The sequence below is a fragment of the Marmota monax genome, unplaced genomic scaffold, assembly GCF_021218885.2.
Source record: "Marmota monax isolate L192 unplaced genomic scaffold, Marmota_monax_Labrador192_F-V1.1 WCK01_AAM20220418_F8-fsc00031, whole genome shotgun sequence".
Classification (NCBI taxonomy): domain Eukaryota; kingdom Metazoa; phylum Chordata; class Mammalia; order Rodentia; family Sciuridae; genus Marmota; species Marmota monax.
This window is the reverse complement of record NW_026695197.1, coordinates 18,382,785-18,402,303: the sequence shown is the minus strand read 5'-3', so window position 1 is coordinate 18,402,303 and position 19,519 is coordinate 18,382,785. Positions and strand designations below refer to the sequence as shown.

Genomic DNA, 19,519 nt, shown 5'->3' with positions numbered 1-19,519 from the left:
TGGTTGGACATCCTCTGTGACCACACAGCGCTGGAGGGGGCCCTGGCCTATTCTGGTGGGCGGTCATGGTCGGAAGGTGCAGCCCTTGAGGGTCTCTCCACTCTCTGTCTCTGGGGGTACAGGAGGGGCCCTGAGGCCTTTCTTCCAGTCAGCTTGGACTTTGCCCCTGCTGGCCGCTCCCATCTTGGCTTAGACCCTGGGCTCACAGGGGAGGCCTTCAGAGTAAGAAGGACCCACCATACTTAGTGGCTTTGCCAAATGACTCCCCTGGGGACTTTTCTTTGACTTCAGATTGCCATCCACTTCCATGAGAATGGAGACCTGATCAATGCACAGAGGACTCTTAGGGTGGGACGTGAGGCCATTATCATGGCTGAGACCCAGCCTGGGGGACTCAGAGAAGGGCTGCGTTGGTTCTGATTCCCAGGGGCAGTTAGAAGCCAGCACTCCAAGACAGTCTGGGGGCCTGCTGGGCCAGGCAGAGCCGGGAGGTCCCCACAGGTCTGGCCCGGAAGAGACCAGGCAATCTTCTTCCATAGTGCTGCCAGTTCTGCTCTGACCAAGTGAAAATCCGGCAGATCTGTGAGACTATTCTTCCTTCATCTTCAGGGTCCAAGGGGCTCAGGGGCGGAATGTGCCTGCCTGGCCCCTGCACACCTTCTGAACACCACCAGGATCAACTCACTGAGGCTGGTCAGCTCACTGAGGGTCCCCTTAGGGGACCAGAAAGTGTGTCCCCTTACTCCTCTCCAGGGACAGAGGCTCTTTGGGGCCTAGGAATCTGCCATTGCCCTGAAAGGCCCCCTCCCAGCCCCACAGCCAATGGCTTCCTCAAGGAGCAGCAGCTGGCAATGAGGCACCGAGTCCTGCTTCAGCCACTCGGGCTGAGGTTGGCTCTGCAGGGTTAGCACACGGGAGGCTGCAGCTCCCCAATAGGCAGGTGGGGCCCAGGCGCCATGCCAGGGGCCCACACTGGATTTTCACCCCCCTTCCATCCCGCCTGTCCCCACAGAGGTCTGCTTTGCCTCTCTGCCCCCTTCACCCCTCCCTTATCTGTAATGCAAACTTCATTAGAGCCAGCCAAGAGGTGTGTCTGTGTCAGGGGACACCCCCTCTGTCCCTGCGGTGGCTACAGTTTGGAAGGGGCCACAAGGAAGGTGCAGTTTCATCTAAATAGGCAGGCGGCACTGATGGGAGGTTCAGGGCACAGTCCCCGGTGCCCTTTGACCTCCCTCCTTGCTCCTCCTCATCTTCCAATGTAAGTGGGTGCTTGTGACCTCTGCTGGGGGTGTGGATGAGAAGACCCTGCGCTGGCCCTTTCCTACCCATGTGCAAGATGGAGCCCCGAGCCGGGGGCTGGGCGTTCCTGTCCCTCCAGCACAGCTGGGGAGCTGTGGGGGTTGGCCAATGAGAAGCTTGTGTCCAGCAGCCCTGGGGAAGCCGGGGCTGCCCTGAGCAAGGTCCCTCTTGTGCCTGAAGAAGTTTCGGGCTGTGGCCTTAGCTCTAGGCTGGGGACTTGAGAGCTCCAGCTGAAGGGGTGGCTTTAGAGCAGACTTCTCCAGGGGACAGTTGGAGGCACTGGCTGCCTTGTGGCGGGCTCAGGAGAGTTCCATGGGGCAGGGTCCAGGCTTCAGCCCCACCCCTGAGGCGAGTTCTGCCTCCTGCCTGTGGGGCCCTGCTGGTCTCCCCCTCTCTTGCTCAGGTGTGCCTTCACAACCTCAGGGGAGCTGGGAGATGGGACTGCTCTCTCCTACAGCCTCCCAAGTTCAGTTGCTGTCCCTTAGGAGCCACTGGCTACTCCCAGGAACCCTGGATCTTTAGATCTCCCATGGTGGCCTCCACATCCAAACACAGCCCCAGGGGACAGGCGCTCTATGCAGACAGGCCTGGGCCTGCCTCAGAGTACACAGGAAGGAGGGGTCACCTGTACCTTGTCTCCTCAACTCTAAGGGGGGGCAGAAACTGCATCTCTAGGGTGACAGAGGGCTCGTAATCATCTAGATCAGGGACTGGATAGTGGCAGCCTGTGGGCACGATCCAGCCACAGCTTGTTTTAGCAAATAAAGTTTTATGGGACACAGTCATTCATTTCCGTATTCTTGAGACTGCTTTTATGCTACAGTGGCAAAGCAGAGTCGCTGTGACAGAGACCCCGTGGCCCACAAAGCCTAAAATATTTACTCTCTGGTCTTTTACAAAGTGAGCTGACCCCCGACCCAGGTGGGCTGCCCAGCACTCGAGGTGCTCTGTAAAGGGCGGCTTCAGTGATGACTGTCATGACAGGTGGGAACAGGTGCGAACTGGTAGAGACAGCTGGGTTTCTGGTCCCAACCTGATTAAAACTAAGGAAGTCTTCTTTTTTTGGCTTACGTAGTTAGTTTCCAAATATGATTTTGTTTTAAGAAACTCCATCCATCCACACACCCCTTCACTTACCAAAAACAAACCAGACCCATACAGGTCCCCGAGCTGAGCTGGGTAGACACCAGGAAGACACAGCTGGAGAGGAGGATTGTATAGAGTTCTCCAGGAATGAAAGGTTCATGGAGCCCCGCTGCAGTGACAAGGGCAGGGACCAGTGACAAAGGGCTGTGCGTTCCCCATAAACTCCTGGCACCTTTGCCATTCCACAGGACTTGTGCGCATCACCCATGAATAGATCTCGGCACTCGGCTCTCTGGGTGATGTCCCCGCCAGGTCTGGGGAAGGCTGCCCAGCTCATGGGGGTCCTGGTGAGCTGCAGAGTGGGCCAGGAGCTCCTGAGCAAGGACACCACAGTAGGTGCTCTCTGTCCCATTGCAGCCCCACCTTGAGGGGAGCCAACGACGTTGCCTGAGTCCCACAAGCGCCACCCCCTGCCCCGTGGGCATGCTTTCTCCTTTTAGTGTCCCTTCTTCCTTGCTGGCCTCCAGAACCTTCTAATCTGTTCTCCTCCACTCTTCTCTCTTCTCTCAGCTGCCCTATGGCTGGCTCTCCGGGGCCCCAGGAAGGTGTCTGCAAGGCGGGGCCATTGAACAGAACTTTCTGTGATGGAGACAATATTCTCTATCTGCCCTGTCCACTGAAGTGGCTATTAGTCACACATGGCCAGTATGGCTGAGATTTAAATTTTGATAAACTTGAATCATTACAAAGAGCTATGGCATTTGCATAGGGCAGAACCACTAGAGTAAAAGGGATTATTTTTACTTATCCCAATGACTTCCCTTGGGGACAAAGTCTCCTGAAGCACTTGTCCCATGGATGCCCTCAAAGTGGAGAGGAAGGGCCTTTGGACAGATCAGAAAGGGCAGATGGAGAGGGAGTCCTTGTCCAGCTATGTCGGAGCTCAAAGTCTATCGTCACACCCCCAGACTATTTCTAGTTCTGAGGAGCCTCTCCCCATCTTCAAACTGAACCCTGTGACATCCAGTTTTCTATCCTAACAGGACCACTTCCCCAGACAGGAAGACAGCTCCAGGCCACCACTTTTTTTGGCAGGGTGAGGAGAAGGGAGTGTCCCCATGCACAGGGCCAGTGTTCTAGAACCCACTGGAAAGGAGCCTGTACACCCAAATGTCCAGAACCAGCCTCAACTCTGCGAGGACTCGAGGACTCGGGTAAGTCACAGCCTTTCTGGGTCTCAGTTACGTCACTTTTACAATGGGGACACTGGCACTCATTCCGCCCACATCCCAGGGTGATCGTGGAGTTTTCTGAGAAAGGCAAGAGTTCTTTATTTGTGTTATTAATATCAATATATTTTCCCACCTACCCAAGGAAGCCTTCTCCATCAAGTTCTGGAAGATTCCGGTATTTCAATGTGCTTCCCATTAAAGCCCGACCTTTTGTCGCCACTGAGGTCGTAGAGTTTAGGGAAAACTGTGTGTGTGAGCCTGTGCCCTTGGAGGGTTCCCTCTTCCTGGAACCACCCTGGGACCCGGCGATAGGTATGTCCCACAGCTCCGGCAGCAGCACCCTCTGGCCCCCAAATCCTCTCCAGGGAGGAAACATTCTACCTCACCTTCACGACAGAGTTTTTGGGAGCAGGGAGGAGGGAGCACAGAACAGAACGCAGGGTACGGAGGGCCTTCTTGGCAAGTTTGGAAGTTGAACCAGAAGAGAGGATAAACCTGAAAACTTGAACCTTTCAAAGCTACTGGTAGATTTTCCTAGAATATTAAAGGTGGAAAGGGGAAAAAAAACAGTTAAACAGGAAGAGACACTCAACAGGTGAAGGTGACCACCTGTGGTCAAGTTCCCTGGCATTTACATCCTTGCTTAGACCCTTCCTATCCTGTAGAGGGTCAGTCTGTGTGACTAATACAATGTGAGACAAGGAGTGGCATGTTGTTTTTGAGACTAGATTATGAGAGACCAGCAGTTTCCACTCTCCCTTCCCCCTCCCCCTCCCTACTCGGTTATGAGTGCCCTACAGAGAGGCCCAATTACAATCCCACAGCCACCAAGGAGCAAGGCCTGTCAGCAATCACGTCAGTGAGCTTGAAAGCGGACCTTTCAGTCCCATTCGAACCCACCCTTCAGATGACTCCAGTCTTGGCCGACAGCATGACTACAGTGTTAGAACCAGAGCAACCCAGCTACACCCCTTCTGGGTGTCTGAACCTCAGAAACTGTGAGATAATATCTGTTATTTAAACCGCTAATTTGGGGCTTCTTTGTTACACAGCACAAGATAACCGATACAACTTTTGGCGCCTGCAAGTGGGGTATTGCCATAGCACAAATCTAAAACATGGGAGTGACTTTGGGCTTCGGCAGTGGGCAGGGACCAGAATAATTTCAAGGTGAGTGTTAGCAAAAACCTCAAGTGCTACAAGGAGAGTAGAGACACAGATTCCGAGGTCACTACTGGTGAGGGCTTTCAGGGAAGTGAGGAATAGGTGACCGGGAACAGGAGGAAGGGGGAATTCTTGCTATGCAGCAGCAGGAAGTTTAGCAACTCTGCCTCTGGTAGTGAGATGAAAAATAGAGAATTTATCTAATGGCTTGCGTGATCTCACTGTGGGGATTTCCAGCTGGTGTTGAGGTGTCACCTGGTGAGAGGAGAGAGACAAGTTAAAAGAAGGACTGTTACCAAAAAGGAACCAGAACTTGCTAATTTTGAAGATTCCCCAGACTTCCCAGATGGTAGATGATGCTAAAATTAGGAAATGACTTCTGGGTAAAGATCAGATCCAGGCGTTCTCAAGAAAACAGGGTCCCGGGCTGAGGCGGAGGGTGTCACTGTGAAGTCCTCTGTCAAGATCTTAGCCAGACCAGAGGCGGTGCCTCAGAGAATCATTCAGTTGGACCAAAGAGTCTGTAGATTGTGACGGTGTGATTCTCAGATCTTTTCAAAGAGCAGAGCTTCTAAAACGCCAAGGGTATGGATTGTCCCTTGCCCAATGTAGGAAAGGGACAGTCTTAAAAAGACTTGGGGGTGGGATTTAATTAGTGACATAGAATCCGAGAGGATTTACAAAAGATCTATAAAGTTTTCCAAAGAATTTTATATCAACTTGGGCTGGAAGGAACAGAGACCACAAAATAAAAAGAAGCTGTTGGAGCCCCCAAATTATATTGGCAGTGTTATGGTTTAGATATGAGGTGTCCCCTAAAACTCATGCATGAGACATGTGAGAATGTTCAGGTGAAATGATTAGATTCCAAGAGCTTTAATGTGCTCCGTGGGTCAATCCACCCATGTAGATTGATGGGGCCGTAACCGTAGGCAGATAGGGTGGTTGGAGGAGGCAGGTCACTGGGGGCGTGCCTTCGGGGTTTACATTGTCCCTGGTGAACGGAGCTCTCTCTCTGCTTTCTGGTGCCATGTCCTGAGCTGCTTTCCTCCACTACACCCTTCCTCCACGATGTCCTGCCTCACCTTGGGCCCAGAGCTGTGAAGTCGGCCGTGGATGGACTGAGACCCGTGAAGCTTCGAGCCAAAATGAACTTTTCCTCCTCTCAGTGTCTGGTCAGGTCTTTTGGTCACAGTGAAGAAGCTGACTAAAACAGCAGGAAGCCCATGGAGAAATGACACAGCTGCAAACACACGCTACCTTTCCCAGAGACGACGCGGAGGCAGAACCAAGTCACCGGGCCTATGACTTGGCTGCAGTCACGCAAGAGACCCTCAAGGGGAGACTAAGTCCTGGGCAGGAAGGGACTGAGCGCTACACAAGGAACTTGCAGAGGAGCTGTGGGAGCCAGCCTTCATGATGGTCCCCAGGGGTCTCACCCACCCTTGGGTAGCTTCCTCTCACATGGTGCAAGGTCAGTCTGTGAGACCCACAGAACGTGGGAGAAGGGACAGGATGTCATTTCTAAGATTAGGTGGTAAAAATATCCTGCAGTTGCCATCTTGGTGTCCGCCTGTCTGTCTGCCTGCCTGTCTTCCCATCTGTTCCTCTCTCAGATCATCCTTTTGGAGAAGTTAGCTGCTGTCAGGAGCATGCCGTGAACATGCCCGTGAAGAGGTTCACCTCACGCCTGACATCTAGTGAGGAACTGGGACCTGCCAACAACCTGGTGAGCAAGCTGAGGAGCAGATTGTCCCTGCTGGAGTCTTCTCCAATCTCAGTTGAGCCTCCAGATAGTGACGTCTCTCAGTGACAGCTTGACTACAGTCTCAGGGGAGACCCTGAACCAGAACCATCCAGTTAAGTTGCTCCTGGATTTCTGACTCTTGGTGAGATAACGAATGTTGTTTAAAGCTCTAAGTTTTGGGGTAACTTGTTATGCAGCCACAGATAACCAATACAAACACCCAGGCCAAGCCCCGTTTCCAGCAAACTATCACTGGCAACGATAACTGGCAGAGTCCCTAGAGCAGCCACACACACACACACACACACACACACACACACCCAGACACGCTCATGCACGACTACAAACATGTGTATAATACAAACAAAACCCTGGCACGGAGGCCTCGTGTTTGTGGAGACCTCGTGTTTGTGGAGACCTCGGTGCTCCGGGCTGCTTCCCCAGCCACATCTCATTTGATCTGCAGAGCCAGATACAAGGTAGATGTGCGCTTTTATAGATAAGACACATGCCTCTGAGAGGTGAAGTGGTGCCTTAAGGCGACACGTCTAGGAAAGAGGCTTGAACCAAGTCTAGACAATTCAGCACCCTCAAGGGGCCTCCTACACATTTGGCTGGAATGTGGGCCCTGCGGTGGCGCATGTTGTGTGACTTGCAGGCAGTCAAGGTCCAGGCAGAGAGGAGATCTGCCCCAAGTGCGATGGTCTTAGGATCTGAAATCCCAGGCCCGGCTACCTCCCAGCCACGGGAACCTCTTAGTGTGCCAGAAACTAGATCATTCCCTTAAATCCGGGCAGCCAAGGCAGGCTTGCGGGCAGCATCCTTCCCTGGGCTGCCCACTAAGGCCAGATCAACCAGACACCCCATTTCATAAGATAGGATATAGAAATGGTAAATCGGGGGGTCCTGGAGCTGCTTGGAGAATCTGGGTTCACTCTCTCGTCCTTAATGGGGGGTGGTGGGGAGGGAGGGGTGGACTCCTTGATTGCTTACAGTTGTTAAGCATAGTCAAAACACACCAGAGCTGGCCAGGAAAGGGGACCTGACACTGCCCTGGTGTCCTAGGAGGGGCAGTGGGGCAGGATGGGGCTTGGGAGGAAGCTGGTTTGCATGCTCCGTCTAGAGGGATCCTAATGACCCCTCCCCACCAGCCCACTTCTGCCCCAGGATTTCCAACCCCCTAGATATCAGGCAAAGCCAGAATCCTGCTCTCTGCCTGGGTCCCACCCAACTTCTCTGCACCATGGCTACAACTTGGGTTCAAAGGCACCAGGTTTCCTGCTCAAGGTGTTGAGGCTGAGCCACCCACTCCCTGAGCCACTGAGCCAGTCTGGGACACATGCCTGTTGTGGCCACTAGGGCCACCAGGTCCAAATGCTCACACAACCCCATCTCGTATAGTTTCTCCCTAAAAAGATTTCTCATCTGTTTCAAGTTCACACACAGGTTCTTTCCTGTGTTCAGTGTCAGCCTGACAAGCAAAAGTCTGAAATTGGATCCTCTGTCCCTGAATCCTCCCCTTGACGTTGAAAGACAGTTTGAAGTCAACGCAAGGGCAGTGGTATTCCTGAGGGAGGGGTCAGCGCAGACGGGGCTGGCGGGGGGCAGCAGCTTTTGTTCTGGATTCCTCTGTCACCTGCAGAGGTGACTCGGGATGTGTGGGCCTACCCTCCCAGACACAAATGAAGAGTGCCCTGCCTGCTCCCAGGCCTCCTGCCCGGCCCTAAACCCTTTAGCTGCCACACCTGCTCCAGGTGAGCGGGGTATCTCCAGGATGGCAGGGAAAACTCTTTCAGCCTGGCCACAGCTTGAGCCAGCAGGCCAACCCTGGGAGGCTGGGGAGAGGGAGCTGGTGAGGGCTAGGGCCAGGTGAGAGGGCTCCTAGGCATAGGGACCAGCCAGCATGGGGACAGGAGCCAGCCGGACTGTTGAAGGAACCAGGAGAAGATGGATTCTAGTGAACAAGGTGAGTGAGGATGGAGGTGGGAGGCAGGTAGGAAGGTGGGTGGGCAGGTTGGGCGGGCTGTGTCCACAGGGAGCACAGGGTCCTGTAGGGTGCGCTGGCAGGGGCCTCTGAAGGCCTATTTGAAAACCGAGAAACTGTTTATCAGTTCCTCAAAACCTCTATGCTATTAATGTGCTGGTGACTTAAAGTTCCCCATGAACCGTTGGTGAACTTGAGTGTCCACCTACACTTGAGTCTACACCTACAGTCTGCCACGGTCAGGGCCTCTCTACTCCGGGTGCTGGGCTCTGTTTGGTCTACTTGGAAAGAATGGGCAGCTCCACCTTGCTCACCTTTCGAAGGGCACTTAGGTCCCTGCAGGTGTGCAATGAGTGGGGGAATGACACAAGCTGCCAGTTCAGAGACGACACCTCTGGAGTCAGGAGACCCCTTCCCTTCCCCTCCCTTCTCCTGTGAGATTTGATACAGGCACCACCTCTGAGGACCGGAGTCCTGTCTGCCTGAGTTATTTTATTTCTGTTTGCTGGTGTCTTGCCTAATTGAGCCCCTGCATCACTTCTGGAAACCAGGCTGGCCTCCCAAAATACTCTAAGCCATAACAGAGGCCACCGTGGCTTCCCCAGGACACATGCATTGGAATAAATGGCTAAAATTAAGTTACTGGGAAGATTCAGAAATAACCTGCAGGGTAAATGCTGACCCAGGCAGGAAGGCTCCTCTGTATTTTTAAAACCTGTCCCACTGTCACTGCTAGGGGCGCTTGGGGAGTGAAAGGCACCCTCATGCCTTGGGCTTATCTTCCCGGGTCTGGGGAGGAACAGGCATCTGGCGGAGGCTCTCCACTGAGAGCTGCCCACCCAGCTGGACCTCACACCACCCTCCCTTCAGGTCTTACTTGGTGGGGCCCCACAACCTGGGAACTCTCTGGTCTATTGCAAGGACTTCCTAAATATGTCCACTCATGAGTCATCTGGTCGAGGACAGGAGTCTGGAAGCAGGACTGACCTGGTGCAGGACAGAGAAGGCAGGAGGGTGGTGACCCTGCTTGTTGGGGTCTGGTCTGGAGTCTCACCCCTCAGCCATTCGTGCCTCTGAGTTACACAGTATCCCTCCCCTCTGTCCCTCTGAGCATGGCAGCCAGCTCTGCACTAAGAGGACATGCTATCTTGAATACCCCTGTGTCCTATGGAGAGATTGGGGGGTATATGCAGAAGGCAGTGAGAGACCCAGGAGAGGGAGGCTGAGGACATGGAGGAGGGACTGAGAGGCGTTTCAGGGCAGAGAGCGGGTTAGGGGCCTAGGGTCTGAAGCCAGAGTGCTGGGGTTGCTTCACCTCTCTCCACCTGGAAAATGGAAATAAAATAGCCCGACCTTCCTTAGGATGATCACTATTTGTTTAAGGCTCACAGAGTGCTCCAACCACAGCGAGCCCCTGGAAGTGCTGTGGAATTGCTGAGCGACTGCTGGGCTGGGCTGGGGGTGGGCCAAGCTCGCCTGCGAGTCCGGCAGAAAGACCCTCAGAATCGGCGGATGCACAGGCACCCTTGGGTAAGATGGTCTCCTATGACATCTGATCTCAGGCAGCTAGAGACTGGGGGCATGATGGCTCAGCCCAGCACGGTGCCAGCGTCCAGATCTGGACTAGATATGGGGAGGAAAGATGTACCCAGGAGCAGCAGACATGGCCTTCCTCTCACCAACATTCTGGAGAGGATGTGAGCTGGGCTTACAATACAAGAGACACTGCTTATTCACCCCAAGGGCCCGGGCCAGCCTCTGGAGTGTTCTCACTTCTGTCTTTCCCATCCTGTGGTTAAAGAATGGAATATTTCTGGGAAGAGTCCTCTGTCTCTGGCCCTGCACCCTTTCTCACACACTTGGGAACTGGAATCACACCCCCATTTTATAGCTGGGAAACTGTGCTTCCAGAGCCTAGGGCAGCTGCTCTGGGCCCAGACTCCACAACTCCTGTACCAGCGTCCTTTCCTCCTCTGCCCACAGTCCAGGGTGGAGGTCCTTGGAGTGACTGTCAGGAAGAAGGTGGGATTGTTTTCTGAGGTGCACTTACAGAGGAGGCCTTCCCATGTACCTGCTCTCATACATAATACCGGCACCCTGTCCCCAGGACATTAAGAAGAACGTGCTTGGGGAGAGTCCTTATTTTCCCAAGATCCTCTGGCTGGTGAGAGATGAAGGCAGGTGAGCCTGGCCCAGGGCCCAGCTGCCCACCATACATACTGTCCCATGGAAGGCTGGGTTGACTTGGTACTGGAGCCCCAGTCACTTGGGGTTCCAGAGAAGAAGAAGGGTTGGGGTTGGCATTTGCAAGTCAGTTAGCAAATGTCCAGCATTTCAGAGAATGACAGACCAAGACCTCTGAGTTGGAGTAACTAAACCAACTTGACTGGCCGGGGTGTCCAGACACAGTGTGGAGATGGCATCAGTCTCTGATCCATTTCCTCGTCACAGCCCTCCTGCCCACCAGGTCACCAGGCATGTACCCCTGGCTTCTCTTCAGTCACTTTTCATGACCCTGGGTCTCCCCACTTTACTATTTAGGGCTTTCAGGGCCTGAATGAGTTCTGATTGCTGGGAAAAAGGGAGAAGAGTGACCAATGGAGAGGACTGTCCTGCTTCCCGACAGTGGATGCAGCCTGGGAGGGGTCCAGGCCTAGCAGGCAGAGCTGGCACCCAGGGGCTCTGCCAAATTGCATGGCAGGCCACCTCCTGTGCTGCTCTGGCCCTTACGTGGACATGCATCCTGGGCCAGGGACATGTTGGTCCTTCATGGGAGAGGCCCCCAGGGCCTTGTGTTCCTGCAAAGTGTGATGCTAAGAGTAGGTCTTCAGACTGGAGCATGCCCCAGGAGGAGCAGGACGGGGGTCCAGGGAAGGCACATTGCACATAGGAGGGTCAGTCATGGACCACCTCCCCCTGGGGATGCTCCTGGCCGCTTGCTCTGCCCAGGAGCTCCAGGTGAGGCCTTTGCACTGTCCAAAGGTTTCTGTGACCATCGTGATTTGTGCGATGCCTGGGGTCTTCTCTAGTTGTGTCTGGGGGCTCTACTTCCATCAAAATGGCCCTGGACATGTGGCTTGGAGAAATGAGCTGCTCTTCACTCCGAGAGAGCCTGCTTGGGGGTGGGCGTGAGGGAGGAGAGGATCCTAAAAATAATTCCTATCTGACTCATTTTGCTCAGAATCTGACAGGGCCGCCTGCCAGGTGGGGGTTTGCCGTCCCATTTTCTTATCTATCTTTAGCAGGGACTTAATGAGGGCAATTTCCTTGCTGGGATAGAAAGAGAAACCGTGGGCAACGTGAGCATGGATCTGTCTCGCGGTCCCCGAGCTCCTGATGACAGGGTGGCAATGACAGTCACTGCAGGGCTGAGCTGTCTGTGGGGGCTTCGGAGATGGTGTCATTCCGGGATGGTACAAATGAGGCAGAGGCCCGCTCAGTGAAGCCAAGCACAGGAGGTGTACCCTGGACCCCCTCTCCTCTCCCAGTTACCACAGACACACAGATCTGGAATCCCGTCGTGAACCACCAGCTCTTTCACCTTCATCATCTCTCTGTCCTGTTTTAAAGGACAAGGACAGCTAATCCTCCTCATTCACCATCGGCACATTCTGTGAAGTCACTGCAAACACTGAGTGAACGCTGAACTGTTACTCCCAGGAGAGGAACAGGGTCAGTCCCCGCAGGCCTCTGGTCACATTTTCACCAGCCTTGTTGTATGTGTGTTTCTGTCTTGAGATCCTAATTTAATCTCTGCTGTTGATCCGCATCGGGGAATGCACAGCCCGCAGCCCCCTGCTCCTGCTGAATGAAGCTCATCTGTCACGCGCATTTCCTCCCTAAGGCACAGCATGGCCTTCTTGTGCTTAGGGACAGCAGATGGCACTTCAGCGCTATGCTTGGGGCCATCTTTAACAGCAGATTCACCAACAAAAAGCACACACGCGTGACCAACATGGCACTGAAGGACTAAATAGACCCCGAGAAGGACACTTGCTGACAGTAGGAGAGTCAAAACAGAAGACAGAGCATCCCCTCCTTTGACCTCAGCTGGGACCCTGCCTGTGGCACCACTCAAACTGTCACCCCTCTGTGCGTGGCGATGAAGGACCACAGAAACATCGCAGGTCCCGGTCTCGGCGTGACGCACGCGTATTAGCAAGCAGGCGCATTTGCGGTATGGAGTCCGCGAGTAGAGAGTTCACAGAGTAGAGAGGGCTCCTGTGAAAGAGCTGGGGGACAGACGCAGGACTCTGGCTGGGTAATTACTGATCAGCTTCTGGGTGGAAGACCCACCCTCACCAATGTGGGTGGACATCATCGCATCTGCTGAGGACTTGAATAGGACAAAAAGATGGGGGACTTAGTCACCTCTGGAGGATAAAGGACCCTGATGGTGACTGATGGTGTGAAGGACAGGGGCAAGCACAGGTGGCAGATGTGACTTGAAGAGAGAGATTGCAGGAGGCACTGGGTATCCCCCAGGGCTCTCACCATGAGGCCAGATGTGAAAAGGAGGATGGTTGTGGGAAGGCAGGGATGTCCACCAGAGCCGGGCAGAGCTGTCACAGCAGCAACACGAGGCTCAAACACATTAATGACCACTCTAAAATGACCTCTCTGTATTTAGAGTGAGAAGGCAGAGGGAGGGTGAGGCTGCTGAGGAGGTGGGTGGTGTAGAATTAAGGGGTTGGTAGGAGAAGCAGATCTGCCAACACCAAGGCTGCCCTCCACGAGGGAGCAAGTGCTGGCCCAGAACGGCTGACCAGCGGCACATCTCTAGGATGTAGGGGCCGACGAGAAGGTCACGGGACAGCGACGGGGCTCGAGTCCTCACCTTCTCGCCTGAGGGACGGGGCAACACTGGTCATGACAAGAGAACTCCTCATCCGAGGTCATAGATGGCCCCTGACCCTTCTGAGGAATCCTGGAGGATAGACAAAATGAGTCTTGGATGACAACTGGACTGGGCAAGGGGTGCAGAGATGGCTGGGGAGACGTCGTTCGTGGGAACTCCATGCGGGCGTTTCTTAGAGGTTCCCATTGGAACCAGGGGACTCAGGACAGAAGACCCCCCCTCACCGATGTGGATGGACACCGTCTGAGGACTTGAAAGGAACAAAAAGGCAGAGGAAGGGTGACGTCACCCTCTCTTCCTGAGTGGGACATGCATACTCCTGTCCTCAGACATCGGAGCTCTGATTCTTAGCCTTTGAACTCATCCTGAGTTCACTAACACTAAGCTCTAGCCACAGTCAATGGTAGACAGAGCTGTGACCTTCTGCACGATCCAGAAGGTGGCCCAGCTCTGCACCCCTCTCCCCTGCTTCTTGCCCAGTGCAGCCATTGACACTGGGTGGGACGGCTAAGGTCTTCTTTTCTTCTTCCCTTCCATCTGATTGGCCATGGACTAAATTAACCGTTCTGAGACCTCATTTAATGAAGCAAATTAATTTGGAAAACAGCTCTCCTGCCTCCCTGGTCACACTGGTGGGCATCTGCAATGGACCGCTAATGTCTCCATTAGCTGCCTTATGGTAATTGCTAAGAGCTGGGCTTTGGAGCTGCAGGGTCTACTGAGACTCCTAACAGCCTGGCCAGGGGACTGTTAGAGCCAGCGTGTCCTCACTGCTCCCTCCTATTTAGCTCTGTGGGGTACTGAGTCCCACCTGTTTGTCTCACTTCTGGGAGGGGTGGGGATCCCTGGCCCCAGTGCCTACCTAGCTGTGTAATTCACCCTCCTGTGGTCCCTGGCCGTCCCATCTCCCTTCCAAATCCTCCTTCAGTCTCACCAGTGGTTCAATCACCACCTCTTCCAGGAAGCCTTCCAGAACCACCCCCCATGATGGCTCCTTTCCTAAGCCACCTCTGAATTAGCACGAGACGCTCCACAGGCAAGCACCACATTCTGGCTGATTGTGGAATAAGTGTGCCATTGTACAAGTTCCACCTCTGGTCCTTGAGGGCAGGGACCACACCTTGTACTCTGATGCTCTTGGGAACACTGCACCTAACACCGAGGACAGCCCCATCAATCCAAGTTGGTGAGTTCAATAGCAGTTCACTGTGGGGCTGGCTGTGATGGCGCCCACATCCCCTTCAGGAAGAAAGTATGCCTGCCCTGCGACCCTCTACAGAAACTGCACTGGGTGAAGACAGCTGCTCAGCCTGAGGTCACACCTCCTTTCCCCCTGGCAGTCTCCATCTGATGACCAAGGGACACAAGGTGTAAAGGCCTGCCCTGTCACTTCATCTTGGGTCAACTCTAAAGACTTCCCAACTTGAGAACTCCCAGGAAGTCCTCAATGCAGGTCAACTTCTGCCCAATCCTGCACCCCTCCCCTCCCCCTTTCTTTTCCACAGATGGATTCCAAGGCATTCCTTAAAAAGCTAATCTCCATCCTGGAATCTGTTTCCCAGGGAACCCAGACCATGGCATCTCCTTAGTCTGTTTAGCTCTTAAAATGGAGCTGGGGGTGGGTCTTAGGGGAGGGGCTGAGAAAATCCTCTGTCCCCTCCCCAGAGGACACCACTCAAGGTCAACAGAGGCCATGGGCCTAGACTTCAGCCTTCTAGTGAATGTGCTCCTCTGCTCTGCACTCTGCGGGCGGAGAGCTTTGGGAGGAGGCAGATGAACCTCGGTACACTCTCTTCCAAGTAGCGGTCTCCACCTCTTTGGAGGACAGAGCACCTGAAGCCCTGCTGCTCTCTGGGGAATGCACTGAGAACTCATTTATCGGGTCTAGATGATAAAATGCAGGACTCGGCCTGAAATCTGCTGTCTTTTACAAGCTTCCCAAAATAAACAAGTTGTTATCCGTTGTCCAAATTCAAGAACATTTTTAAGGAGAAAACCTTTGAACTGTCCAAGACCTTAATTTTTTTTCCCCCTGCAAAATGGGTGTGGGGTGGGGAGACATCCACAACTCAATTTTTATCACAGAGCCCCCTGAAGCAGCCTGTGGAAATGGGGAGCAGAATCTGGGGATAGCTGCTGTGGAGGGGCTCTCCTGGCCTGCCAGCGGGGCTTGGGGAGGTCAGGACTGTGGAGACAGAGCTTTCAAAGTTGGTCCAGGAGAAGGCACACAACTGACCTGGTGCCCTGACCCTGGAAGGGGTACAAGGCAAGGCTTCCTGGGTTCACAAGCAAACCTGGCCCCCTCTGGGTGGTGGGTGAGCAGCATCCCTTATGCATACTGCCTGGCAAGGCTTGCTGGCCACCTGGACCTCCCTCTGACCTGAGAGTGGGCTGACCATTCCAAGGCGCTTTACAAGATCAAGCTCCTTCAAGTCTCCCAACTAGTGGATGCACTTTATGGAAGAGGCAATCGCGCTTTCTAGATATGAAGCAATTTGCCAATATCCCAGAGCTGGTGAGCAAAGCGGGTGGGATTCACATCCAGCTTCTAATTCTGGGGCGTGAGCCACCAGTGTGACATTATGCAGCTTTCTAACAGCCTCTGATTGAGACAAGTGGGAAATTAAGGCAGTCAGGGTGCACAGAAACACCCCAAGAGCCAGCTGGGACTGGGACATGGTGCAGACTTCCTTGAAGATGGTTTTTGGGGCATCACACAATCCTATCTGCAGCTATGTGCCCATGCTACACAGAGCCTTCAGCTCTCAGATCCAGACTCAAGTCACTTTGCAGGAAGCCAAGGCCACGGGCTCTTGTAGGCAAACCAAGGAGAGCCAGAGATGGCTACCTCCCTCCATGAACCAGGGGTGAGATCACAGGCATGATACAGATGCTGGCTGTGTCCCTCTGACAACAAACCTGATGTTGATCACCTCCTCCCCCTTTGCTGTGTGGTATTCTCATGGAATGCAAGCCCTTCTCGTTGTGGTTTAAGCCCCAAAGTAGGCTGACCTGCTGGACAGAAGTGCTAACCATCAAGGTCAAACATAAAGGTTCAGCGCTTAGCAAGGCCACTCAGGAGGATAATCGACCAGGAGGGTTGGGATTGGCCTGATAAGGATTCAGGGCCCCCCTGCTTTTAGACAATGAGATCCTTAAACCCCATGGCTACCTGTCCCTCTCCTGGAAGTCCCCATCTCCTGGGGACTCCAGGATGACTCAGGCGGTGGTGATGGGCTGTACTGTGCTCCAGCACGGGAAGGAGGGTGGGGCGCCCTGACCAGCTTTGACTCAGTGAGCATCTGCTACCCTGAATTGCAGTCTGACCCCGATGGTGGAGACGTTCGATCCTTGAGTCTGTCATTGGTCCACCCGAAAACTCTCTCCTTTTGTCTCAGCCGACTTCCTCTAGTTTGGGTCCCGGGGAGCAACAAGGCAGCCACCCTTTCCCCTCCGTGTAAATCTTTCATGAGTTTCGCAGTGTGGATGTTCTTTCCTCTTCCCTGGCCCCAGCCTTCCAGCTCTCCTCCAGGACATACTTTCCATCCCTTTAATCATCTTTATTGCCTTGCTCTGGATGCTGGCCCAGCCCACATCCTCTGCGAGGTGAGCTGACCTACCCCGGGCATTGGCTACTATGAGTGCAGCTCAGCTCCCCAGTCCTGGGGTGTCGTGCATGTTGCTCTTCCTACATTCCTGGGTCATGCTGCTGCTTTCCGGAGGCCTGCCCTGGTCCAGGGGACTCCTGTGGAACAAGGTGACCTGGCCCAGAAAGGGACATGTGGGCTGACCTGGATGCCACTGCCTGGGCCAGAAGAAGCCGTTTAATTCGGAAGCTTGGGGACTCTCCATGCCTTTGAGACACACATTCTGTTCCCCCTGGCATGCTTAGGCCCTTGGGAACCCCATTCTTCCTTTAGGGGTACTCTCTGTTTTTTAACTCTGCTGGGAACCCAGAAGCCAGGACGTGGCCTGTGCGGCTCTGCCCAGCAGAGGCAGCTCACACAATGCAATTAGCTGTACTCTGGCCGCAGCAGGGGCCGGGCTCGGTCCAACTCTCCCGGCTCAAGTTTCCCTTTTGATGCCTGGTGGTTCCACATAAAGTGCCTGGTGGTTCCGACTTGTAAGCCAGGGCGGCCTGCCTCCCAGCTAGTTGGACATTTACTGTCTTCTGTGAATGTTTTCAAACTCACTTAATCTGCTATTGGAGGACAAGCCCTCTGGGTACTGTGTCCTCCTCCCACCCTGAGAGTTGTGGCCACCACCTCATACCCCGTGATCAGGGCCTGCATGCCGAGGGGAGGGTTGGAGACACTGGTCAGCCACAGCCCTCCATCTCCAGGAGGTGGCCACGCAGCATGAGGGCAGGCACTCCTCATTTTCTGATCAGGGGATGTCAGCTGGCTATTCCTCATCTCTCCGAGAACATTCTCTGTTCACGAAAGGTAAAATCACAAGACATCACCTTCATGTAAGAATAAAGTCCCTATAGGGAACACATCATTTGAATTCCTCAGGCATATGCCTTTTTGTTCTTTCTTTTTTTGGATTTCCATCCAGAAATAATTTATGCACATTCAAGCAAAAAATATACTCCGACTCCCCCTTTTGCACAAATGGCCACACACAATAAATACTGTTCTGCACCTGGAATTTTTTTTTTTTTCACTTAAACTATAGCATGAAGACTTTTCCCAGTAAGAAAGCCTTGTAGCAAACAAACGCTTGCATTCCCCAGACGGCCAATCTCCGTTGCTTGTTCTTACCCAAACCACCTCATCAGTCCTTTCCTGTTCCCCGATGGTCACCCAGGATTCTGAGTGCCACGGGAGAGCCTGGCTCACTGCTCACTGGCTCACTGTTTGGGAGCAGCAGTACTGTCTGTCTATTGCTGATCTGGGTTGCTTGTGTCAGCCAGCCGGCAATCCCAGGGACAACTCCCCATGTCAGGGAGAAGGAAAAACAGATATCCTTGGACTTGTGAGCTCCGGGAGCCTCCTGGAGGCCATCTCTCAAAACACGCAGCCAGCAGGTTTGTGCTTTGCCGGACCCTATAAGGGTCCTGTCTCTGGGCCACCGGTGCCGTGTGGGAATCTCCGACTGGCAACCAAGCCCACCGTGCCGCCAACCTACCAGCCTCATCTCAGAGGTGTCAATCAATGAAAGCAAAAGCACAACACGGACCAGGGCTGAAGAAGGCACAGCCACCCACACAGGAAAAGAAGACCCAGTGCTCACTGTGGTCTCTCCTACCTTCGATCGTTTCTCCTCCTCCGGAACAGCTTCTTGGTGTGTGCGATCTCCACTTCATGGGGCATCGGGTGGTAGCCCTGTGACACCGGGAAAGAGGGATTGTGAATAACTTCTGCAGGAGAGCAGAGAACTGACCATACAAGTATCCAGGACAGGAGGGCAGGAGCAGCTAACTGTGACCACCAAATCCAACAGAGAATGGAAAATGCTAGAATTTAATGAATTCCCCACCAGGTGAGGAGGCTAGAATCGCAGACTCAAGGAACGGCGGGGACCAAGGGAACCTTAGAATTCATCCTATCCAAGCCCACAATCGTAGGCGAGGGTGCCGGGTCCAGAGCGCTGAGGGAGCTGTTCAGTCTTGCAGAGAGCAGGCCGGGCCATGGAGCCAGGGCTGCGGCTGCCCGCAAACCTTCCTTGGTTGGGAACTGAGCACTGGAAGGCAGGCCGGTGGGACCCTCCTGGTGATGCCCCAATCCAGAGGTCTGTTTTTGTGTCCCCTTAGACCAGGGATGCTTCACTGGCTGTAGGATGGGACAAGATCCTTCTCCAATCTCCCAGTTTCTAACAAAGTGGAAATGATACTTCTTTCTACTCGGCACTGCTGAGAGGACCAGGAGCTAAAGTCTGTTAACCCTGAGCTTCAAGCAGGGGAAGAGCATCTCCTGATCCTAGGCCAGACTGCCCTGTGCGATTTTACCCCAGATCCTCTCCTTATATGGCCTGGGAAGTATTTAGAGAAAACCTGCAAATAGTTAAATGCTTTTTTAAACTTTGAAGGAGGGACTGGGGAAGATTCTAAGGAATTTTTTTTTTTTTTTTGTAAAATGCCCTCATGCCAACTATTTATACATTGACATCAAGGTTGGGAAGATCGACTTATAATGCAGGGTTGA

General features: G+C 53.7%; 1 protein-coding gene across 8 annotated transcripts in view; it reads right to left on the bottom strand.

Annotated features, from left to right (window-relative positions):
- The window catches only part of Ctif (cap binding complex dependent translation initiation factor), a 268,365-nt gene that overhangs the window by 118,937 nt on the left and 129,909 nt on the right, over positions 1–19,519 (bottom strand). For all 8 annotated transcript variants that reach the window (XM_046428328.2, XM_046428327.2, XM_046428333.2 and 5 more), the window contains one exon: positions 18,624–18,700. In XM_046428328.2, the coding sequence (XP_046284284.1) occupies positions 18,624–18,700 (77 nt within the window). The remainder of the gene's footprint in view (positions 1–18,623; positions 18,701–19,519) is intronic.